This window comes from Oncorhynchus mykiss, chromosome 18 (genome assembly GCF_057628025.1).
Source record: "Oncorhynchus mykiss isolate SJ-2025 chromosome 18, ASM5762802v1, whole genome shotgun sequence".
Lineage (NCBI taxonomy): Eukaryota > Metazoa > Chordata > Actinopteri > Salmoniformes > Salmonidae > Oncorhynchus > Oncorhynchus mykiss.
The window spans coordinates 45996645-46022328 of NC_143039.1; the positions used below are offsets into that span (position 1 = coordinate 45996645).

Consider the following 25684-nt stretch of genomic DNA (forward strand, 5'->3'; position numbering starts at 1 on the left):
CATAGCAACACTCCAATTGGCAGCAACGAGGCATATATATTTTTAAACAGAGTGTACTGTACTTTTACTGAAGTGTTGTGATACTGCTACAAATACATCAGAGAAAATAATCTGTCAGGTTTATGGCTTGAGGATTTCAAAAAATGTTTCATCGGTGAACCTGCCATTGTTCCAGCTTGGGTTTTATAAGGGAGATAAGTGTTTGTGACGGAAGGAGCGACTCAAGATATAGTGGAAAAGGAATGGTTATGTATCCCGCTTTTCTTTCCTCAGGCATGCAAGCTGCTCTTCGCCTGCTATTTCTGTTACTTTCATTACTCTTTACTAACACAATCAGCGTCCCACCCATCAGCGACTTAAATTCAACGTCTATTCCACATTGGTTCAATGCCATTTCATTGAAATTACATGGAAACAACGTTCATTCAACCAGTGTGTGCTCAGTGGGGTTGTTGTGCACTAAATAGAGATGTATACAAAGAAATGGATTGATGTGGTGTGTAACAGAAGCTCCTGATAACTGTTGTGAATCGTGCAGATATCCAGACTGAGCCATCGAAAATAATACATTTAAATTGGGACTGGTGAACTGCAATCCATTCAAACAAAACATTTTAAAGTGTTTCAAATCAAATCAAATCAAATGTATTTATAAAGCCCTTCGTACATCAGCTGATATCTCAAAGTGCTGTACAGAAACCCAGCCTAAAACCCCAAACAGCAAGCAATGCAGGTGTAGAAGCACGGTGGCTGGGAAAAACTCCCTAGAAAGGCCAAAACCTAGGAAGAAACCTAGAGAGGAACTAGGCTATGAGGGGTGGCCAGTCCTCTCCTGGCTGTGCCGGGTGGAGATTATAAACAGAACATGGCCAAAATGTTCATAAATGACCAGCATGGTCAAATAATAATAATCACAGGCAGAACAGTTGAAACTGGAGCAGCAGCATGGCCAGGTGGACTGGGGACAGCAAGGAGTCATCATGCCAGGTAGTCCTGAGGCATGGTCCTAGGGCTCAGGTCCTCTGAGAGAGAGAAAGAAAGAGAGAAAGAGAGAATTAGAGACATACTTAAATTCACAGGACACCGGATAAGACAGGAGAAGTACTCCAGATATAACAAACTGACCCTAGCCCCCCGACACATAAACTACTGCAGCATAAATACTGGAGGCTGAGAAAGGAGGGGTCAGGAGACACTGTGGCCCCATCCGATGATACCTCCGGACAGGGCCAAACAGGAAGGATATAACCCCACCCACTTTGCCATGTTAAGTTTTAAAAACAGGTTTAATACTTAAACAGTTTGCACTTATGTGAACTTATCAGAATTCAACTGTATATACTAACCTGTGTGGGGGAGAGAGGAGGCACTCCACCAATTCCTGGTCAGAGGTCAAGAGAAAGGAGTGTGAGAGAAACTAAATTGTCATGCTAAAACTACAAACAGGTATTTTTTTGGTTGCCTGTTTACTTGAAGCGATTGTGACACGAGTCTTCTTTTTTTAACCCTTTTTTCTCTGTTGAACCCGTGTTTTTGAGGTTTTGACCGTACTGGTCATTTGACCGTCATTTGACCGTCTCCTCTTTTGAAGAGCTGGAATTCACAGCTGTCCTGATGTGTTGTGGTGCCAGCCTTCCAGGGTTTGGGCTGTGTGTGTGTGTGCTTGCGTGCGTGCGTACGAGAGTGTGTGTGTGTGAGTGGGCTGTGTCTGTCTTACTGTTGTAATTTGAGAGAGATTTTTTTGTATCAGTGTTGACAGTGGAACACGCTATTGGCAACAAAAGGTGTTGTGTGGTGTCGTTTTTATTCAATATTTCATATTGGTTTTCATTTTGGATGCAATTGAGGATGAAGGATGAGGATGAAGTGAGAATCAATATTAAGTAGTATGAAAGCAAGTGTGACTGTTTATATTAGCATGTCTGGTCATTTTATAATATAATATATTTAGATGAAATGTAATTCATTTGACCAAATTAAGCTGAGGAGCATCTGCATGTTACATGGAACAAAGGCTACATTTGTCTCATGAATTGGAACGTTCTTTTCAAAACAGTTCAAAAACAGTTAAAAAATGTCCTGCTATTGTGCATTATTTATCAAATTATTTTCAAGTAACTGTCTTGACTTGAGGGATTTGGATATTTGCTGATTTGTATAGCCTATGTGTAAACGTGCATGTGTAATGAGTGTGTGCGAATGTCGGTTGGAGGCAGAGTGAATGCGTTGGGGGAAATGACATAAGGTGCCTGCTTGGAACTGAGGTGTCTAGGCGACTGCCTGCCTGAGCTCTTGCTCAAACAATTTTCACCAGGCAGCGCAAAGGACAGCTCCTAGCCTGGCTCGTCCCCATTCCCATGTTGCCAAGGCGACCTGCATGCACACTCTCCCGGTCTCCCGGTTTCCATGGCTATGAAGGGAGCAGGAAAGACACTGGAAAAGTGAGAAAAAGGGGCCAAAATAAATAGTGAAACAGAGAGAGCGAGCATTTGAATTTGAATTGAAGTTGGACACGGAAGAAGGTCGAGTGAGGGATGTACCGAACCCAAAGAGGAATCCACATTTAAAATAAAAAAAAGAGAGAATGGACAGAGAGGAAGATGGAAGGAGGGCAGACAGGGAAAAGGGGGCAAGGCTCAAACGGGGAGGATGGGAGGAAGAGTAATGATGACATGTAAAAAGGAGAGAGAGTATATGTGGAGGGGAAACATAGAGAAAGAGACTGAGGGTGGATCTGAGCCATTTGGAATGGGAAAAGGGAACTGGAATGCCTCGCTATAAGTTAATTATGTCGGCTAGTTAAAACACACGTCAACAAAGGCCCTATACACACAACCTCAGAACACTCTGAGAACCCAAGCCAAGGGGCTATATGTATTCACAATAGACCTGATTCAATCTTGTGCCATAAAAGGTGCTTTGCAACATGAGCGACAAATTAGCCACTTAGCGGGCTAAATCAGTGCGTAGAAAAATGCAATCGGCTAAAATGTTGAAACTGGGTTGCTGTAGAGAGGCAACATGCCTCATAGTGTGTGTGTGTGCATGTCTCGTACGCCTCATTCACTCTGCAGCTGGACTCAGCGTGCTAAAACAAAGATGACTAGCGCATTTCATCATGTTTCATCAGTGCTTCTTTTATCGTGCAGGGTCAGATAGAAAGTTGTAGTTGGCACCAATGACCACTAGATGAGGATATAACGGGAAAATAATGATTTGGTCCCTGTCTAAAGATCCTGGCAGACTTGTCTTTAGGCAGGGTTTCCCAAATTCGGTCCACTCAGGGTGCACTCAGTGGGGGCCCCAGGACCGAGTTTGGGAAACTGCCTTGAGGTACAGTGCCTTCAGAAAGTATTCACACCCCATGACTTTTTCCACATTTTGTTGTGTTACAAAGTGGGATTAAAATGGTTTTAATTGTCTTTTTTTTAATCAATGATCTACACAAAATACTCATGTCAAAATGGAAGTTATTATTAAGAATTTATAGAAAATAAAACATATCTTTATTAGATAAGCAAGAGTCACTTGTTAGATGTTAGAATCACCTTTGGCAGCAATTACAGCTGTGAGTTTTTCTGGTTAAGTCTCTGAGAGCTTTGCACACCTGGATTCTACAATATTTTCCCATTATTATAAAAAAAAATATTCAAGCTATGTCAAGTTGGTTGTTGATCATTGCTAGACAGCCAAATCTTGCCATAGATTTTCAAGTCGATTTAAGTCCAAAATATAACTAGGCCGGCCACTCAGGAACTTTCAATGTCATCTTGTTTAGCAACTCCAGTGTATATTTGGCCTTGAGTTTTAGGTAATTACCCTACTGAAAGGTGAATTTGTCTCCCAGTGTCTGTTGGAAAGCAGACTGAACCAAGTTTTCCTCTAGGATTTTGCCTGCACTAAGCTCTTTCTGTATATGTTTATCCTAAAAAACTCCTTAGTCCTTGCAGATGACAAGCATACCCATCACATGATGCAGCCACCACCGTACTTGAAAATATGAAGAGTGGTACTCAGTGATGTGTTGTGTTGGATTTGCCCCAAACATAACGCTTTGTATTCAGGATTAAAAGGTTATTTCTTTGCAGTATTACTTCAGTGCATTAATTGCAAGTAGGATGCATGTTTTGGAATATTTTTTATTCTGTACAGGCTTCCTTCTTTTCACTCTGTACTTTATGTTAGTATTGTGGAGTAGCTACAATGTTGTTGATCCAACCTCAGTTTTCTCATATTTACATGTACGTCATTTAGCAGACACTCTTATCCAGAGCAACTTACAGTAGTGAGTGCATGTATTTCATACTTTTTTTTCTCCGTACTGGTCCCCCGTGGGAATCAAACCCACAACCCTGGTGTTGCAAGCGCCATGCTCTACCAAGTGAGCTATTAAACTCTATAACTGCTTTAAAGTCACCATTGGCCTCATGGTGATATCCCTGAGCGGTTTGCTTTCTCTCTGAGTTAGGAAGGGCTCCTGTATCTTTGCAGTGACTGGGTGTATTGATACACCATCCAAAGTGTAATTAATAACTTCACCATGCTCAAAGAGATATTCAATGTCTGCTTCTTTTATTTTTTTTACCCATCTACCAATAGGTGCCCTTCTTTGCAAATCAGTGGAAAACCTCCCTGGTTTTTGTGCTTGAATCTGTGCTTGAAATTCACTGTTCGACTGAGGGACCTTACAGATAATTGTATGTGTGGAATACAGAGATGCGGTAGTCATTTAAAAATCATGTTAAACACTTTTATTGCACACAGAGTGCATGCAACTTATTATGTGACTTGTTAAACACATGTATACTCCTGAACTTATTTAGGCTTGTCATAACAAAAGGGTTGAATACTTATTGACTCAAGACATTTCAGCTTTTCATTTTTTATTAATTTGTAAACATTTCTAAAAACACAATTCCACTTTGACATTATGGGGTATTGTGTGTATTTGGCCTTCAGTAGGTAATTACCCTACCCTATTGTGTATAGATCAGTGACACAAAATCTCAATTTAAAACATTTTAAATTCATGCAGTTACACAACAAAATGTGGAAAAAGTCAAAGGTGTGAATACTTTCTGAAGGCACTATGTGATTGGTGGGATATCCTATGTCTCGACTATATCAGCTATTCTTATTATCTGATGATGGTAAAGATAGTTCTGGTCACGGAGGGAATCTTATTAGACAGTAATGTATGTCAAACCGTTGGGGGTGAACCCATGTTCATCTGGAAGGATTATGCTCGGTGTCTGTATGCTAAAGTACAGGAGCTATCAATGAATAGCCGACATACAAGAAGAGGAAACACTATACAACTGCAGCCTTAAAATGATAACAGTGGCCAAGCAGTCAGTGGATCTACCGATGTCCCGTAAACTGAATGTCATCCGAGTCACGTCACCCTCCTTGAGGTCATTCCCATCACTATTACCTCTTCCTCTACTCTTTACATATATATTACTGTATCATATGTCTGTTTTGGTGGTGATCCGTGTGTGTGTGTTTACAGTGTGTGACTGTGTGTGTGTGTGTTTACAGTATGTGTGTGTGTGACTGTCTATGTGTGTGGGTTTACAGTATGTGTGTGTGTGTTTGTGAGTTTACAGTATGTGTGTGGGTTTACAGTATGTGTGTGTGTGACTGTCTGTGTATGTGTGCACTGCTGCGGTAGCCAATGGACGGTCAACGACAACATCTGGCTGTCATGCTTTGCATTCATTTGCCAAACTCTAGACTCAGTCAGTGCGACTCAACTCAGTGTGTGGTGTCTGTGTGTTTGCCAGGTCTGACGGCTGAAGGTCTACACTGTGTGGGTTTGTATTCATACAAAGCCTTCATGACTGGATCATTGGATGTGTGAGTGTGTTTGGAAAGAGAGAAGTGTGGGTGGTGGGGGGGGGGGGGGGGTGACAGAGAGAAACTGACAAGACATATGTCTGAGTAAAAAGAATGAGAGAAAGAAAATATCTCCATGGAGTTGCTCTGAATAATTTCATGGGGAAGTTAGCATCACTTTATTTCTCTCCATTTCTTTCTCCCTCTTTGCCTCACTTCCTACATTTTGGGGACCAAAATAAGTCTTTCTTATCCCTATTTATTTAGTAATGTTCTTGTATTCCATAATATTCAGACTGAACGAATCCGTTGCGGATGGATTATAAACGTTGATTTTCCACTAGTCATGTCTGCATTATCCACAGTACTGAGGAAATGCTGATGATGCATAACAGCTCCTGGCTACGGAGAGATGATGTCCGGTTGATGTCAGGTCAGGCTAGGAAGCACTATGACAGTATGGTATTGGTCAGGGTAAGGCTGGGCTTGGAGAAAGCTATGGCGGGTATCCCTCTACTGACGCATTTGTCTGGACTTCTGAGATCCTCGTACACACAGACGTCTCCTGCCTCGCCCATAGGCCTACTACACACAGACTCCCATCTTATGGACGGCGGACACAAACACACGTCGGTCTCACCTGTCTTGATTCCCTTACCTCTTGTCGATGGAAAAGGCTACTGTGAACATGCCATTCACTGATTATACTGGGCTATAGACGAGCCACTTATAGGATTAGGTCTATGGGATGTTATGGATCTTGATCACCTGACATTATATATGAGGACAATGGATCCAGCCCATTGATGTCTATTGATGTTTTTGTGTGTTCATTGAATAATTGGCTTCACCTGTATGTCCTGGTGTGGCACCCTGACATATAATGTGCGGTGGTACCTGTGCAGCCAGCCCCCTCATTGTGTGCCCTTATTTTTCTGGAAAGGAGTGACCTAAATGACGATCTTGATTTTAGTCTCCATGCAAGAAGTGAGAGATTGAGGAAATACAGCACATTCATTTAAACTGTTGTGATGGGTGTGGATTGTGGTTGGAACAGTGGACCTTTAAAGGGCTCAACTGGCATGGCATTACATTACATTGCCGTTAGATGGCGGGTTCAGCCCAAGACAAAAGCAACTATCCTCAAAGCTGATTACTGGACACGCCATCTTTTTGAGTAAAAGGAAGTGCCATTACACCGGTCCGGATACCACCGAGGGGCGCTCCAACACTACTTTACGCACATGTCTGCCACCGCAGCCATCTATTGACCTATAGCGATACATTTCCTCTGGTGTAGGTTTCTGGCATGGCCGGTAGAGAGGGATGGATGACAGCCACTCCAGGGAGAATATAGAAACCTGAGAGGGAGGAAGAGAGGCAGGCGGAGAGTCGCAGCACACAAGCCGTGACTTTATAGAAGCGGCCATTGTGCTGGGAAGAAGCATTCAGAGACGCTAAAGCGGTTTCATTGAATAAAGACATCGACAAAAAATGGGATATACGAACCGGCGTCCAGATACAATTTCAGTGGAGCCTCTCTTCTGATTTCGGAAGGAGCCAGCCCACTACGATCCCGACTTGCCATTACGCAGACACGCTTCAGGGGCGCGCTCACGCACGCACATAAAAAAAATATTCGCCGGGTAGGAAGGTAGCTGAAGGGGTTGAGTTCAAAAGAAGACGGCGAACGATGCTCCTGCTGTTGTGGTTTGGCGGACACATTGGACAATAATGGGTCGATAAATTAAATATCAGTAGGCTATAACGTTCACATAGACAGACATTTATTTTTATATAGGATAAAACCAAGGTTGGAGCTTTCTGTAGCCTATATTTTTTCTTCTTCACATATTGCATGCAAACTGGGGATGACTGGACTTGTCAAGTGAGCCGCTTCACGTTTGTTTCAACCAACCAATTAATTGGCCTCGCGAATTGCTACATTTATAAGCAAACACCGGAGAGGAGCAGCACATCCACCGTGGCTTTCAAAGCTAAACGGATTTGACAGCTGCGTTGGCGAGGAGAGGACCCGGATCCACCGTCCTGGATTACTGCGGTAGTGGGCCATTCGGCTGATGGCCACCGGTAACAGAGGCACCATGGCCGGCTTCATCCCGGGTTTACTGCCGACCAACCATTCCCAGGAAAAGGAATTCGCCCAGGCGTACGAAGATGTTCTGGAGAGATACAAAGGTAAAGAACAAGAATAAATTAGTTGGGCCCTGGCCTGAGTTGATCTACGGCGGGACTATGTCATTATCTTGATTGTTTCATTGTTTACGTTTTTGATGAATAGGCTACACTCGCAGCGCAACTTTCTGTTTCTTTGAGTCAAACCAGCTGCGTGCGTTTCAAGTCTGATCTTGTTGTTATATTGTGGCATCCAGACGCCAAAGATCGCTGGCATGGGACTTCATAAACCTGCTAACGTCAAGGAATGTACCCACATGACGTGCACTATTGTGCATTGAGATTGTTCCCAGGACGCGAAAATAGTGCATAATAGTTAGTTCCACAGTTTCTCCCCCTTGGTTGCACACATTTAAAACAAGATTATTAGTTTTAATAACTAAAATGCTACATAGCCTGAAACCAACCCAGTTTTTGGACCTGCTCCACCATGTTTACCACCAGCATCGAGACTTGCTGTTTCATAATCCCTATGACAGGGCCGCTTTAAAAATGAATGCCTCTACTGAAATTGACCGTGATGGATGCAGGGAGGGGAGGAGGGGTTGATAGCAATTGACGTTGGCGACATCTGTGAGGCCTGGGCCCAGATGAAAGGCTGGTCCTTTTTAAATTATTGATTATTGTAATGAAATGCGACTCTGTTGGGGGTCAGAGTAGTGTGTGTGTGATAGGGAGAGCACAAGTAATTAGTAGTTTTATGTCAAGAATGCATGTAATATATCAGTGTGTCGTTCAGCCATTAGGTTTTGGCATTGCGTTAATAAATGAGTATTTGGTAACATTGTTATAATCAGTGGGGCTGGGCAACAACCATTACCGCGCCGGCATGAACACAGACAGACAGACGGACATGTTAATTCAGAGTGGATGCGTTTCTGTGAGCAAACTAAAAGACTGCAGAAATTAATTGCCCACAAGTATAACTCCATTTGCCGATAGCGATTAGAGTAGTTGCCAATGCCACACACGACATGTTGTTTCATGTTGATAAATGTAAGTGAATTATTTAACTGACAAGGCAATATATTTTTGACACATAGTCAACACCTCACAGCCAGTGCACTGAACTGTGGCTACAATTTTGAACTTGTTTTTAGCCTACATTGCAACCAAACATGTAACAGTTGAGTCACACTGATAGCTAAACTTCCTTGTCATTACTTCCAATAAGGACACGGTTTCCCCTAAAAATAGTCATTGGTGTGGGGCAAGGGCCCTGAAGTAACGAGTAGTAGAATCCTCCTTGGGGACCAAGGCCCTCAGTCTACCCAGAACCATTAGATGCTTGACTTTCTATACCAAAGGTAGCGTACACAATAGAACACACACACTGTATAGAGGTCATAAAGCTTTGTGTTTACTGTCCCTACTGGGGGGGGGGTCTGACTGCAGAAGTGGTCAATGAACTTGACCCTATGGCCCCTTTCACACCCGTGTGTGATGGGCTTTTCAACTGCATGTCACTTGTGGCAGTTGCATGAAGAAAGGAGTGGGAAATGTGAACTCAGTCAGTCGGGTGCTGACGGCATCGCTTGACTGTAATTGGATGAGGCTATATGGTACCATTTTTAAATCATTCAGTGGTGTGTTTCACTGTGTCGTTCTTCAGGGAGTCGACGGGTTCTCGATAACAATTGACAGGATATCCAGTAAGTGGCTGGCTGAGCACAAGGAAAAAACACAGGGACGTGAAACATGAAAATGGACACCCACACGTGTGGCTTAAGCGTGAGTGGACACTGGACAGGCATACACCACTGAGACCAGGTGGCCCAAGACTGACACCAGTTTAGCTAAAACTAACAGACAGGACCCCCCCCCCCCCCCTGTATTCCTTAGCCTAAATGGAAAATACCAGACTGTCTGTATGTGCAGTTCAACAAGACAGGTCCACAACCTCCCAGACCTGAGGGCTTTCCGTCCATCCAGGCCTGTTGTTGCCGCCTATGAATTTGCCCGCTCGCCTGCCAACTCACGGCAGCTCGGTGCTGTGACTTTGCATTTAGTTACCACAGCTACCAGTAGCCTGGGAATGACCAGGGACCACACGCTACGATATCACCATACCTAGGTGCCGATACGGTATGTATTGCGTTTCGATATTGCGATTTGATTTTCCAAACGTATTACCCCATCCACATCACTACTAGCTATACTCTGTTGGTTGTTGTTACCCTTGAAGCAGACATGGAGTGAGGGATGGACAGTAAGGGATCCCTCCCTGTAGCCTTTTCATCCCACAGTCCTCATATTGTTACACACACACACACAGTACATTTACACTTTTGGACTCTCACACTTCACAGAATGCGACACTCGCGCACACACCCCCACATGTGCTTCACACAGATTTGAACTTGCACAGTCCCACGCTCACACATACTGTGCACATTCTGACGGCGTCAGCGAGCGGGAACTGACAGAAGAGTATCAGGAAATGTTTTGTGTTTCCCCTCTGGAGCTGTGCTGAAGCTGGTGTCCACAACTGAATTATAACCTTTATGGCATACAAGGAAGTGACCGGTCGTTCGAGGCCTGTTCTGTCCTGTCTCTCCGATCCGCCACACGCAGAGACATGTACAGTACCCTGTGTCTTTCCACTGCTTCATTAAACTCTTATCTACGCGGTGCTTTGAATATTATGGTGTCCTGTGAAAACGGATGCCGCCGTCAGTTCAGCTGGCTGGACTTGAATTAGGGGTGAATTGGGGGGAACAGTCTGGGGGGGAAAAGAGGCTGTAACTTAACATTCGATTTGTAACCGACTGGAGTGCGGAATGTTCCAAATGGTTCCGTCATGGGTTTTGGTTATTGAAACTGTTACCTCCCCTGGTATTGGGACTGACTGAATATGCGCTGGAATGAGGGGAGGGAGAGGTGGAACTGAGGCAGACGAATGAATGATTTGGATAGAGGGGTTGGATCGTTACAGCTGGATTCCTGCTGGACACTGCCCCACAGCCATTTTCTTGCACTCGCTCTCCTCTCTTACACAAAGTCGTCCTCACATACCAGTTATTTTGCCATCAGTCTCTGTCTCTCAGTGGAATGAACTCCCTGTTCTCAGCAATCTCTCTCTAGACTCTTCCTCCTCAGGGCTCATTGCATAACTGATCTCCAGCTGATTTTTGGAAACTGTGTGTGTGTGTAATGAACAGTGCTGACCCTCCCTCCTCTAACACAGCACAGGGCCCGCATTCATAACTGTAAGACTGTGTGTCTGTAAACGGGGCCTGATTTTAAACAGAGATGGCTGACTGTGGCTTCCCCACAGCTGAGTCCAAATGTTGTCTGAATGTTAATGCAATGCTGGCTGGAGGCTGTGGTGTCTCCTGGAGTCATTATTGAAATGTCTCGGTCAGTTTTTTTTTCTTTTCTTTATGTTGGAAATACAATCTTTCAAGGTTGGCTGGAATGAACCCGCTGCTGTGTGTGGTATATTTTTAGGCAAGAGGGGGTCAACCATACACATCTAGGCACTTAATAGGCCCCTGCACATGTATACTCCAATAGGGTGTGTGTGTCCACTCTCTGCGGGACCCTTGGAGCGGTGCGTTGAGTAGAATGGATAATGAGGCTCCAGCAGGCCAGAGAAGCAGAGAGAGGGGCTCTAATGTGACCTCTGGACTGCTCCTGTCACACACACACACACACACACACACACACACACACACACACACTGCAGCAGCAGCACTCCTCTATGCCAGCACATGTGTTTGATGTGAGTGGAGGGGGATGTGTATGTATCAAATGGAGGGGGTAGAGATGTCAAGATGAAGGGAGACTGGGTGGGAGAGAGGGGGAGGGAGAGAGAGACCTGTTAATGAATTAATCATGGAGTCCTATGCTAAAAGCACTATGTGGGGGACTGTGGCCTGGAGAGCATTGATTTCAGATGGATGCACAGGAGAGCCACTCTGCATGTCTGTCCCAAGCAACACACCACACAGTACTGGTGTTCCCCTCCCCGACCCCAGAGCTCTACTTACATCATCTGTCTGGTTTGTCTGTTTGTGACAAGACGCAGCATTAGCGTAGGTGTTCAGCGGAATAAAGATGAGGTAAGCTATAGAGGAATGATAATATACTTTGCAGGTCTTAATACGGGGATTACCTTATGTTCTCTCTCCTATTTCTTTTCACTGCAGATGTGCAGGGGCTGCAAAGCAGCTAAGAGAGAACTGCTCTCACAAAGGGCTCCCAGTTTCTCCCTATATTCCTCCCTTTCATTCCCTCTGTCCCTCTGTCCCTCTGTCCCTCTGTCCCTCTGTCCCTCTGTCCCTCTGTCCCTCTGTCCCTCTGTGACTTGGATAGGAGCCAGATGAGGTGCTGCAAAGCAGCTATGACGAGGCTACGTCTCTCAAAAAAAACCTCCAGTCTCTCCATTTCTCTCTTTCATCATCTCTCTTCCTCTACCCCCTCCCCCTCTTTCTGGTCGGGAGGAAGGCGGTTTGCGTGGCAACTCTACACCTCCTCCACACCCCTCCTGACATGCTATCCATCCGTCTCCATCCTGGAGGAGTCGACTGCTAGCTATCCCTAGACTGTAGTCCAAGGAGAGGGGGATTGGAGGAGGAGACCGTGGTTAAAAGAGGGAACGGTTTACTTCCTGCCGCCTGTCCCGTCACACCATCGAGACTTTGGATGCACACAGGACTAAGTGCATCCAGACTGTGCTTTCTCTGTGCGTGTTGAGTAGGCCTATCCCAGGACACCTCCATTCTATGTGGCTAAGAGTTGTGAGACCCTGCTGGCCAATGGCCTGTGACTGGAGGTGTTGGTCCCAGGAAGAATCTCACTCTTGACTCCTCCAGCTTGTGACTCTTAGCTGATCCAGCCATGACAGGACAGTAAGTAATCTAGCACGGCCACCGTGACGTCAAAGGTCACACTGTTGTTAGGTCCTATATGCGTACACGCACGCACACACTGCATGTGAACGAACACACACACAGAAATAATCTATTGAGAGTATGAGGGGGAAATCCCAGCAAAATTAATTTGAACGCTGGACCAATAGGAGATGCTGTATCTATCCAGTATTGCACGTTTCAGACTGAGGGTTCTTGCCGTTCCGTGATGGGGCCTGTTAGTCTTTTCGCAGTGTGTTTGCAGTCTGAGCCTGTCTCTGTGTGGATGTTTCTACTCTGTGTGTGTGTCTGTCTGTCTGTCTGAATGCTTTCGGTGTGGGGAAGATTTACCATTCATATCAGTCCCAATGGTTAATATGTGGTGATCCCGAAGGGGCGTCCCACAGACAGACCTCCCGCAGAGACAGCCCTAATCTCATTCATCCACTTTACCACACAGCAGCATCTCCCTATGAAAAGTCAGCCAGGATACCCCCACCCCCCCACCCCCCACTGACTGGGGCGCAGTGGAACGGCCCACTACTTCTTAGCATTCCTCTGCTTGATGGGGCACCTTCCATTTACTCCACTAGCCTAATCGGAGGGGTGATTGTGACATCATGCCCTCAACATGGAGAGAAGAATGCATCACATAGGTATAACATGTGGGGATCTTTGTATGGGCATACTTCCCTGACTATAATATGTAGTAGTTTTCCTTTATAGAGATGCAGTATGTGGTTATTTATTTTAACCGGTGCTTTTATCCAAAGTGTATAAGCCACTTTTTTATTTGATAGTTAATACATATTTTCAGTATGTGGTACTCAAACCTGCAACTTTTAGTGTATCATGCAACCAAATGAGCTTTAGGAACCTTTTTGGCTACCTTGTGTTGCAGCCTATACCACGAATGTGGACATTATGAACAATTTGCCTCTTGTCGACCTTCGATAATAGCCCATCCTACACTACATTCCAGTGGTTTTGTGCACCTGCTGTTGACTCAAATGCCCAAATCAGGTTGTTGTGTATGAGCTTCCTGCTTTTTGTTGTGAGGTTAAAGTGCCCCCCCCCCCCCACACACACACACCTTCCTCCCCCTTGTTTCAAAAGTTGTGTGAAAGGTTCCCTTGCAATGTTATGAGTCTTCAATAGGCAGGTTTCCATTGACCCATCCTTTGTCACACACAAAAGTCCTTGCGACATGAGTGATGGAAACGGCAGGTATAGGAGACCTTTTCAAAAGGTCAACAACATTTTTATCTGTTCGACGGGTGGACTTTCTCTTTTGTCAAACTTTCTTTATTGCGACAAATGATGGAAACCCGTTTTTCCTAATAAATGAATACCGAATCATTGTGAAGGTACGTGACGTCACCGAGTAACTATAAAGCACCATTCCACACTTAATTCAAAATCAATTTTTTTGTTGTTCAACTATAAAAATGGTTTCTTTACAGGACAGGGATTGTCCTGACTTTCAAGAACGCCTGAATTGCTTCGCCTTCCTTTTCTGGTTGCAAGTTTCACCTTTCAATTATTTCACATCTACAGGTGTGCAAGTATCACCATGACACGGACTGTGGCGATGCTTTGGCACATGAGAATTCTAAGAATATGGCAAATATGAGTCAATTATAAATGGGAACATGGCTCGTGATTTTGATTGAAAACCTTTTATTACTCATTTTAGAAATGGAAGGACTTCAGCTTTTTTATTGGCTTTACATGGTCATAGAAAAACATGTGCAGTATCACCGGAAAACCCCTCGTGCGTACGGTAGTAGGATATCAGTGAGAACGTGAAGAATTCAGTAGTCGCCCCTCACTCCTTGATAAAGCGTTCATCATGCCATTGCTATGAGGGAACTGCTCTCCTTTGGTATGCTCGTAGACTGTGTTCAGAGACGCGGTTGGTGGTCTTCTTTCACTCGCTCCACTCTTCTTCATCCTCGTCATGTCTGATTACCTTTGGAGTGGCCGCCTTTTTGTCTTTCCCCTCTCATCCTCCCTTTTTTTTTCTCACCCTCCCTTCCCCCTCCTCGCCTTCGCTCGTCTGGCATTCTCTGTCTAGGTCTCATCTCTTTATCGGTGTCTCTCGCTCTCTCTCGTCCTGCTCTTCCCCTCTCTCTCTTCCTGCTCTCGGTCTCTCCATGTCTTTACTAGGTTGGTAGTGGTAATCTGTTGTGGGCTCCAGCTTTGTTAACAAGCTCTGCTCCTAATTGAGAGACTCTAAAATGATCAGCCTGCAGGCAGTGATTTCTAAGCCTGTGTGTGTGTGTGTCTCTGGGTTTGTCTTTGTAATCAAATCAAAGTTTATTTGTCATGTGCGCCGAATACAGTGAAATGCTTACTTACAGGCTCTAACCAACAGTGCAGAAAAGGTATTCGGTGAACAATAGGTGAGTAAAGAAATAAAAACAACAGTAGCGAGGCTAAAGATATGGTTAAAGTGACTATGCATTTATGATGAATAGAGAGTAGCTGTAGCGTAAAAGAGGGGGTGGTGGGACACAATGCAGATAGCCCGGTTAGCCAATGTGCAGGGGCACTGGTTGATTGGGCCAATTGAGGTAGTATGTACATGAATGTATAGTTAAAGTGACTACACATATATATGATAAACAGAGAGTAGCAGCAGTGTAAAAGAGGGGTTGGGGGGTGGCACACAATGCAAATAGTCTGGGTAGCAATTTGATTACCTGTTCAGGAGTCTTATGACTTGGGGGTAAAAACTGTTGAGAAGACTTTTTGTCCAAGACTTGGCACTCCGGTACTGCTTGCCATGCGGCAGTAGAGAGAACAGTCTGACTGGGGTGGCTGGGGTCTTTGACAATTTTAGGGACTTTCTCTGACACTTCCTGGTGTAGAGGTCCTGGATGGCAGGCAGCTTGGCCCCAGTGATGTACTGGGCCGTATGCACTACCCTCTGCAAGTGTCTGCAACTGTAGAACCTTTTGAGGATCTCAGGACCCATGCCAAATCTTTTTAGTTTCCTGAGGAGGAATAGGCTTTGTAGTGCCCTCTTCACGACTGTCTTGGTGTGTTTGGACCATTCTAGTTTGTTGGTGATGTGGACACCAAGGAACTTGAAGCTCTCAACCTGCCTCGTTGATGAGAATGGGGGCGTGCTCGGTCCTCCTTTTCCTGTAGTCCACAATCATCTCCTTAGTCTTGGTTACGTTGAGGGATAGGTTGTTATTCTGGCACCACCCGGCCTGGTCTCTGACCACCTCCCTGTAGGCTGTTTCGTTGTTGTCGGTGATCAGGCTGTTGTGCCATCGGCAAACTTAATGATGGTGTTGGAGTCGTGCCTGGCCATGCAGTTGTTGGTGAACAGGGAGTACAGGAGGGGACTGAGCACACACCCCTGAGGGGCTCCAGTGTTGAGGATCAGCGTGGCAGATGTGTTGTTACCTACAATACCACCTGGGGGTGGCCCATCAGGAAGTCCAGGATCCAGTTGCAGAGGGAGGTGTTTATTCCCAGGATCCTTAGCTTAGTGATGAGCTTTGAGGGTACTATGGTGTTGAACGCTGAGGTGTAGTCGATGAAGCCAGTGGCTGATGTGGTGTTTTCCTCAATGCCATCGGAAGAATCCCGGAACATGTTCCAGTCTGTGATGGCAAAACAGTCCTGTAGTTTAGCATCTGCTACATCTGACCACTTTTTTTATAGACAGAGTCACTGGTGATTCCTGCTTTCATTTTTGCTCGTAAGCAGGAATCAGGAAGATAGAATTGTGGTCAGATTTACCAAATGATGGCTGCTTATAATTTGGTGGCTGCTTATATTTTTCCTGTTTCACACGTGAACAATTGAATGAGACCCCTCTCAGTGGGGTCACGGCCAGGGTCTGCCATTATCAACAGCAACCCTGGAGCAATTAAAATGTTACATGTTTTGTCACATACGCCAGATAGGTGTGTGTGTTTTACAGGGTCAGCCATAGTAGTAAGGGTTAAGTGCCTTGCTCAAGGGCACATTGACAGATGTGATTTCGCCCTGTCGGCTCAAGGATTCGAACTCGTAACCTTTCGGTTACTGGCCCAATGCTCTAAACGCTAGGCTACCTGCCGCCATGTGCCTGTGTGCGTGCAAATATCTGCTTGCCACCACTCGTACATGCCATGTCCTGACGATTTTAATTGATTTTATAGCCCCTGTCAGCACAATACCGGTGAATCATTTTCCATCGTAAAAAAAAAAAAAAAGTTAACTTCAAGGGCCTTTAATTTGTTATAAAGCAATGGTACATTGATAGATTGAAGACGACCTCCCTTTTATAAACTGGTAATTCATCTCTGGAATTTTATATTGGATATTAGATTTGTATCACTCACATGTTTATCTCTAAAACCTGACCTTTCTTTGTTAATCTAGGTCTTATAAAATACTAATTCAATTTGTTTTCTCTACTTTAGCATCAGATGATATAAAAGATATGCGAGACATATTGATGTGAGGTCCTCAAGGTGACTTTGTTTGCCTTAAATATCTTCCACTTAACTTTTCTGTTTTTCTGTTGCAAGTCCGGCCCACATGCAGCATGCTTTCCAAACAAAGTTGCCTGCTCGCCTTGAGGCCGAAGTGAAATAATCATGTCTTTTGTTGATAGATATTTAAATCACAGCTAGCCTAGGCCCAAACCCAAATGGGCTCAAGGCATGCAAATAAACAGTTAAATCATTCATCATAATGGAATGTTGTTATTATTATTATATACTTGAGATAAAATGCCACACAGCATGAAACATTAAGGCAAAGTTTCTACAATATGTTTGATTTAGGCATAATAATTCCTCCAGTTCTGTGGAGCAGTGGTTCCCAAACTTTGAATAGTCCCGTACCGCTTCAAACATTCAACCTCCGGCTGCGTACCCTCTCTACGCTAGCGTCCCCCCTCAACAACAGCCAGTGAAATTGCAGGGCGCCAAATTCAAAACCACAGAAATCCCATAATTAAAATTCCTCAAACATACAAATGGCCATACAGCCATTTTCCAACCAAAGAGATGAGTCACAAAAAGCAGAAATGGAGAAAAAATTAATCACTCATAGGACTTCATGTTACACAATACATGTATGTTTTGTTAGATAAAGTTCATATTTGTATCCAAAAATCTCAGTTTACATTGGCCCGTTATGGTCAGAAATGCATTGTCTCAAACAAACATCCGGCACACTTTGCAATTATGTTAGGTCTGCACCTCGCCACAGAAACCCATAGAGCCATTTTCCAACCAAGGAGAGTGTCACAAAAGTCAGAAATGGCATTAAAATGAATCACTTACCTTTGATCTTCATCTGGTGGCACTCCCAGGTCTCCATGTTAGACAAATGTTTGTTTTGTTCGGTAATGTCCCTCTATGACCAAATACCTCCTTTTTGTTTGTGCGTTTTGTTCAGTAATCCGAATGCTTAAGTCGCGTGCACTAAGTTCAGACGAAAAGTTTTGTAAAAAGTACAATAAAAATTAGTAGAAACATCCCAAACGATGTTTAAAATCATTTGTCTGAAATAATCAATAATATTTCAGCCGGGCAAAAGCTTCGTCAATAGGAAAGGAGAAACAAGAAAGGCGCGTTCCCAATCAGCATGGCTGATGAATGGAAATTTCCACTGGCCACTGATTGAAAGTGCTGTATCGCCCTCATTTTTCAGAGTAAAAGCCTGAAACAACGCCTAAAGACTGGCCACATGTAGAGGAAGCCATAGAGACTGAACTGGGTCCCAAGTCTTTGTATGGTGGATACGCTTTCAATGGAAAAACAGCCTTTCAAAATAACAGTACTTCCTGGTTGGATTTTCCTCTGGTTTTCGCCTGTCATATCAGTTCTGTTATACTCACAGACATTATTTTAACAGTTTTGGAAACTTTAGTTTTCTATCCAAATCTATTAATTATATGCATATCTTCTTGGCCTGAGTAGCAGGCAGTTTAATTTGGGCACACTTTTCATCCAAAATTCCAAATGCTACCCCCTGCAGTTAAACATAATGAGTTTTTGTCACAACCCGGCTCGTGGGAAGTGACAAAGCTCTTATAGGACCAGGGCACAAATAATAATAATAATAATAATAATATCAATAATTTTGCTCTTCATTTAGTCATCTTACATATAAAACCTTATTTGTTCATCGAAAATTGTGAATATCTCACCACAGGTTAATGAGAAGGGTGTGTTTGAAAGGATGCACATAACTCTGCAATGTTGTATTGGAGAGTCTGTCTTAAATCATTTTCCACATACAGTCTGTGCCTGTATATAGTTTTCATGCTAGTGAGGGCTGAGAATCTGCTCTCACATAGGTTTGTGGTTGCTAAGGGCATCAGTGTCTTAACAGCACGAATAATTTGCCCATGGCAGGATACTCTGAGCACAGCTCAATCCAGAAATCTGGCAGTGGCTTCTGATTTTAAATTCAATTTTCACAGAAACATTTGTTGCAATTTCGATGAGGCTCTCTTGTTCAGATATTGGTAAGTGGACTGAAGGCAGGGCATGAAAGAGAGAACAAATCCAGTTTTGTGTCATCCGTTTCGGGAAAGTACCTGCATAATTGCACACCCAACTCACTCACTCACTCAGGTGCTTCGCTTTATCACATTTGACATTGTCCGTAAGCTTGAGTTCATTTGCGCACAAAAAAATCATACAATGATGGAAAAGACCTGTGTGATGTCCTTGTTAATGCAGACAGAGAAGAGCTCCTTCTTAATCATAGCCTCAATTTTGTCCCACACATTGAATATAGTTGCGGAGAGTCCCTGTAATCCTAGATTCAGATCATTCATCACCCAGGTAGGCCAGTCGTGTGAGAAACTTGTCATCATGCAAGCGGTCCGACAAGTGAAAATGATGGTCAGTAAAGAACTTTAAGCTCGTCTCGCAATTCAAAAAAACTTGTCAATACTTTGCCCCTTGATAACCAGCGCACTTCTGTAGGTTGTAAAAGCATTGCATGGTCGCTGCCCATATCATTGCATGGTGCAGAAAATACACGAGAGTTCAGGGGCCTTGCTTTAATAAAGTGAATCATTTTCACTGTAGTTTCCAAAACGTCTTTCAAGCTGTCAGGCATTCCCTTGGCAGCAAGAGCCTCTTGGTGGATACTAGTGTGCACAAGTGGCGTTGGGGGCAACTGCTAGCACGCGCGTTACCACTCCACTATGTCTCACTGTCATAGCTTTTGCGCCATCAGTACAGATACCAACACATCTTGACCACCAGCTCACCATATAAAACGCTTCTAGCCCCTTCTTATTAATGTTATCTGTTGCTTTTATACATGTCTTACTACTCGAAAGTCGTCTTAATTCTCGCTCAATCTCCCGTGGCTTTTTTTTTCATATTGGCATGTCTGCGCAAGAGTGAAGGTTTCATTGAGTTGTGAGAGAGTACTTTTGCACATATAACACACTGTGGCTGAGGAAAGGCACTACTCCCAATATATAAATGAAACTCAAATCAATGTAGTTCTCATCATATTTGCACCTTTTCGATGGTCCAACCTCCCTGTCTGTTCGGTGCTTTCCAGAGTAAGGGGGCAGTAGCTCTTTGGCTGCATCAGATTCCCAACTGTCAGTGTCCAAGCTAGCTGGGCTAACAACACATGTAGAATTACCTGATGCTAGCATTGGATGTGCTCGTGGAAGCAGAACAACTTGTGTTGTCGACAGGTGCAGGTGTAGTACTGCTGGTAGTAGCAGTACTACCAGTAGAGCTGCTATGTGTCTCTATGGATGCGGGCCTTACTTTTTTAAAACCATTTATCCATTTCGAGCAAACGGAATGAGCAGCAGCTACATACGGACCGTTAGTGGAATTCCCGCGAGAGAGTAACGGTTAATGTGATTGGATGTTAATTATTTGACTAGGCTACCTGTATTTGACATTGTTTAATTTCGCTGAACACTAGTTGGTTTAATTTTATTTTGGGTAGTGAAACGAGGCTACTGAGGTGGGGGGGGGGGGGACTCACCCAAATGTGTAGGCCCGTAGGAAAATTTAAATGCACAGTTAAAAAAAACAAAACAAGTGAATCTCATTTTGTATTTGGCGTACACCAGTTTGGGAATACCTGCTGTAGAGGATAATACTAATTGGATATTCTTTTTGGCAGTACAACTATCATCTTCACACTGGGTTTAGTGAAGTCAAAGAGGGTGAAACAGTGAGACAAGGGACACATTTAGTACAGTGCGCTCCAGACAGAATCCCGGAGTGTTGAAAGGAAGAAGGGATGTTTTGAAAGTGTTGAATGAGGAGGAGGGAAGAGGATCTGATTTGGAAGCTCATTCCCGGATTACAGAGGGGGGGGGGGTGATGACTGGAAGATTTAGTGAGACTGCAAAATGACTCCCTAATTACAGGAAAAGGATGTGAGAGAGATAAGGAAAATGGAGAAGGTAGACGAGGGGAGAAGGAGCGAATGAATGGACTCTAGTTTTGAGTGGAGTAGCTTGCAGGTTTGGGAGAATTGGGGCAAATTTCATTCCGCTCCTTTCAGGAAAGGTGTAAAGCTGATAAAGGGAATAGGCAATGTTTAATATTGAATGATTGAGTTGCAGTACTTCTCCTTATCAGCACCTTATCTCCCCTACCTCTACCTACCTGTAGGTTAAGCATTTATGAGCACATTTGCAGAGCATTTTACTACTAAGGAACTTAAACTGTAATCCCTTTCAAAACAGAGTGAGTATTCTAAAGGACATCTCCTTTTTAATGTTCAGGTCTCAACTGTGTGCTCATAATGAACGGCTGTGGTTTAGATATGACCAACTTAGCCGCTAAGTGGTGGTGATGGAACCATGGCTGACTCATCCGACAGTGGACGTAGTGATGGATTGCACCACTTTACCTGCCTGTCTGCATTTGCTACTACTGCTCTGTAAGCAAATGGTTCGAGAGTAGGTAGTATAGAACTGCATGCCCATGCAAACATTGTATTTGTGTGTCAGAGTCCATCTGTTGGGGTGGGTCCATTTCTGCCCCCCTCTCTAATCACCCAGTTTGGCCCACAGAGCCGGGAGTGCAGTATAGCGCTCTGTGCCACGCTGGGTGCCCACCAGGCTGTGTTGTTTTAAGCAGGTCTGCATGGCATCATATCGTCTGCTCAGATCCTTCAAATAGGCATTCTACCTCCTGTCTTTCTTCTCTCGCTCTTTTATCTCTCTCTTTTAAAGACATTTTTTTTTACTAAGAGGAGTGAGAATTAATTAGAGATGCTGATGGAAAGACAGTTGGAGGAGCCAAGGTTCAGGGTGAGCTGCTACTGGCAGATAGACAGAGGCTATAAAGGCCATGGGGAATCAGGGTCACAGCAGAGCAGCACACACACATGGTCCTGCTCAATGGCAGCTGAAGGAGAGGGATTTGAATGACAGACCGACCTATATCGCTGGGCTATTAGCTAACAATTGTAAGCTCGAGATGTATTAGCATTTAGCTACGTTTTTAAATAATGCTAACTAAAATCCCTTTAGGCGGCTTTGTTTTCTTTTAATGGAAGGACCTATGAATATAATCTGGTGTTTCTTTTTTCACTTTAAAATGTACGCCAAGCAAAAACAATTGAACAAGGACTACTTTTAACAATTTCCACAGAATGTACAAAAGCAAATTCAGTGGAAGAACTTCGGTAACGGACTTCACAGTAAAATCTCCCTCAAGTTTTTATGCGAACAAGTTTCCCCAAAGCTCTGTTTTTAAATATATACTCTGAATTTAGCTTCAAAGATGTCTGCAGAAAGAATGGGGTGTCAGCAGAGTAGGGTTCAGTACATTACAATCTACTGCACTATTGTATTGGAATGTACTCTACTCACTGTACTTTGCTGTCATCCAAACTTGTTAAACGTAAGTCTATGATGGGTTCCAGATATGGTCTGGTCCATCAGGATGTCCGGTGTCGGTCGGTGCTCAGTGGGTGAGGATGCTGGCTAAAGTAAATGGAAGGGGTGGGGCTCATGATAGGGGTCAGTAAGAGGGGGAAAGGCAGAGGTTGTCCAGACTGTTTAACACACTCTTGCTTTGACCACCAGATGACAGAAAGAGAAAGAACACAGTTATCAGCTGAACTTAACAGTGTACCAGTTGGGGGAGGTAATTCATCAACAAAATTGATATCAGCACTTCTGATAAAGTCTTAAGTTCCTTTTTCAGTCTGTTTATCCAGAAATCACAGCCTTTACCTATGCCTAATGTTTAAGATGGATTTAAAAACATATATTCCTTCTTTCCCACAAAAATACATTTTCAGGTTTCATTTGACATGCTCCTATAAACTTCCCATGTTGGTGCTCTGGTCCTTTTACATGGAAATGCCCTGTAGCATTAAAAGCCCCCCCATCTGCAACCGGAGGAGTAGTGGGAAAGGGGGGGGGCACTTCACTCCTCCAGGTTAGCTGGTCTCCCCGTCTGCCACCCCTCTTTATAATCCCCCTCTCTCTCATTCCTCCCTCCCTACCTAATCTGTCGTTCCCTTACTCTGCCACTCCCTCTTTTAATCCACGCATTTTAATCAGCCCTCTAAAACAATACCATGCCGAGAGGCAGGATGGAAAGGTGAACCCAGCACTTCTAGGTGTGAGGGGCTAGCAGGGGGATGAGGGAGGAGAAAAGGAGATAGGTGGGGATGGAATGATGAAGTGAGAGAGGTAGAGGATGTGGTATGGGTTGGAGAAAAGACTGAGGAGATGGGAATGGAGGGAGGAGGTGTAGTAAAGTCCTCTGTTGGTGACGCTCCCATCAGGAGGAGGATCAATGAGCTCTGTAGCCTGGCTGGGATGAGGTGTGTGTGTGTGTGTGCGCACATGCGTGGTATGTGTGAGTAAGTGGTAGAGCCTTGTTCTCCAAATATGATCATATTTTTCAAGTAGGCACATTTGTCTTTTTTTTGTGCATGCTTTGTTTCAGGTTGATCATGTTTGTACTTTGTCTTGTCAGCACAGGGACAGAGTGCTGTATAGATGGTGCTTTTTTAAAGATTCTGTGAATCTATGCAGAAGTGTGATTGAGTAACTTTCAGAAGCATGTCTTTAGCCCTTTATACACTGCTCAAAAAAATAAAGGGAACACTAAAATAGCACATCCTAGATCTGAATGAATGAAATATTCTTATTAAATACTTGTTTCTTTACATAGTTGAATGTGCTGACAACAGAATCACACAAATTATCAATGGAAATCAAATTTATCAACCCATGGAGGTCTGGATTTGTGTGGCCTCCACGTGCCTGTATGACCTCCCTACAACGCCTGGGCATGCTCCTGATGAGGTGGCGGATGGTCTCCTGAGGGATCTCCTCCCAGACCTGGACTAAAGCATCCGCCAACTCCTGGACAGTCTGTGGTGCAACGTGGTGTTGGTGGATGGAGCGAGACATGATGTCCCAGATGTGCTAAATTGGATTCGGGTCTGGGGAATGGGCGGGCCAGTCCATAGCATCAATGCCTTCCTCTTGCAGGAACTGCTGACACACTCCAGCCACATGAGGTCTAGCATTGTCTTGCATTAGGAGGAACCCAGGGCCAACCGCACCAGCATATGGTCTCACAAGGGGTCTGAGGATCTCATCTCGGTACCTAATGGCAGTCGGGCTACCTCTGGCAAGCACATGGAGGGCTGTGCGGCCCCCCAAAGAAATGCCACCCCACACCATGACTGACCCACCGCCAAACCGGTCATGCTGGAGGATGTTGCAGGCAGCAGAACGTTCTCCACGGCGTCTCCAGACTGTCACGTCTGTCACGTGTGCTCAGTGTGAACCTGCTTTCATCTGTGAAGAGCACAAGGCGCCAGTGGCGAATATCCCAATCTTGGTGTTCTCTTGCAAATGCCAAACGTCCTGCACGGTGTTGGGCTGTAAGCACAACCCCCACCTGTGGACGTCGGGCCCTCATACCACCCTCATGGAGTCTGTTTCTGACCGTTTGAGCAGACACATGCACATTTGTGGCCTGCTGGAGGTCATTTTGCAGGACTCTGGCAGTGCTCCTCCTGCTCCTCCTTGCACAAAGGCGGAGGTAGCGGTCCTGCTGCTGGGTTGTTGCCCTCCTACGGCCTCCTCCACGTCTCCTGATGTACTGGCCTTTCTCCTGGTAGCGCCTCCATGCTCTGGACACTACGCTGACAGACACAGCAAACCTTCTTGCCACAGCTCGCAATGATGTGCCATCCTGGATGAGCTGCACTACCTGAGCCACTTGTGTGGGTTGTAGACTCCTTCTCATGCTACCACTAGAGTGAAAGCACCGTCAGCATTCAAAAGTGACAAAAACAGCAGCAAGGAAGCATAGGAACTGAGAAGTGGTCTGGTCACCCCCTGCAGAACCACTCCTTTATTGGGTGTGTCTTGCTAATTGCCTATAATTTCCACCTGTTGTCTATTCCATTTGCACAACAGCATGGGAAATTTATTGTCAATCAGTGTTGCTTCCTAAGTGGACAGTTTGATTTCACAAGTGTGATTGACTTGGAGTTACATTGTGTTGTTTAAGTGTTCCCTTTATTTTTTTGAGCAGTGTATATGCAAACGGCATCTGGTATTTCCAGGAGTGTCTTAGAGTGCGTTTGTGTGTGTGTGTCAGACCTGCATGAGTACAGTGACTGTTGTGTGCTAGCAGGCCTCAGTCATGCAAGCGGTGACACAGCACGACAGTGAGAGACGCAGGGCTGGGGAAACATTCCTGAAGTGACAGGGAGGGAGGAGAGGAAGTGGAAGCCATGTTCTACCGGTCTTAAAGATGCAGTGTCTGGAGTGGAACTAAAACGAAACACTGTCTATC

General features: G+C 44.5%; 1 protein-coding gene across 13 annotated transcripts in view; it reads left to right on the forward strand.

Moving 5' to 3' along the window:
* LOC110496159 (microtubule-actin cross-linking factor 1) overlaps positions 1-25684 on the forward strand; it is a 271227-nt gene that overhangs the window by 9361 nt on the left and 236182 nt on the right. For 5 of the 13 annotated variants that reach the window (XM_090208568.1, XM_090208572.1, XM_090208565.1 and 2 more), the window contains exon 1: positions 7478-8037. The exons of the other annotated variants lie outside the window; for them this stretch is intronic. Coding sequence is in view for 3 of the 5 variants with exons in the window: in XM_090208565.1 (XP_090064691.1) it covers positions 7920-8037 (118 nt within the window). In the remaining 2 variants the exon portion in view is untranslated. Of the gene's footprint in view, positions 1-7477; positions 8038-25684 lie in introns of those variants that run through there. 13 annotated transcript variants of the gene reach the window in all.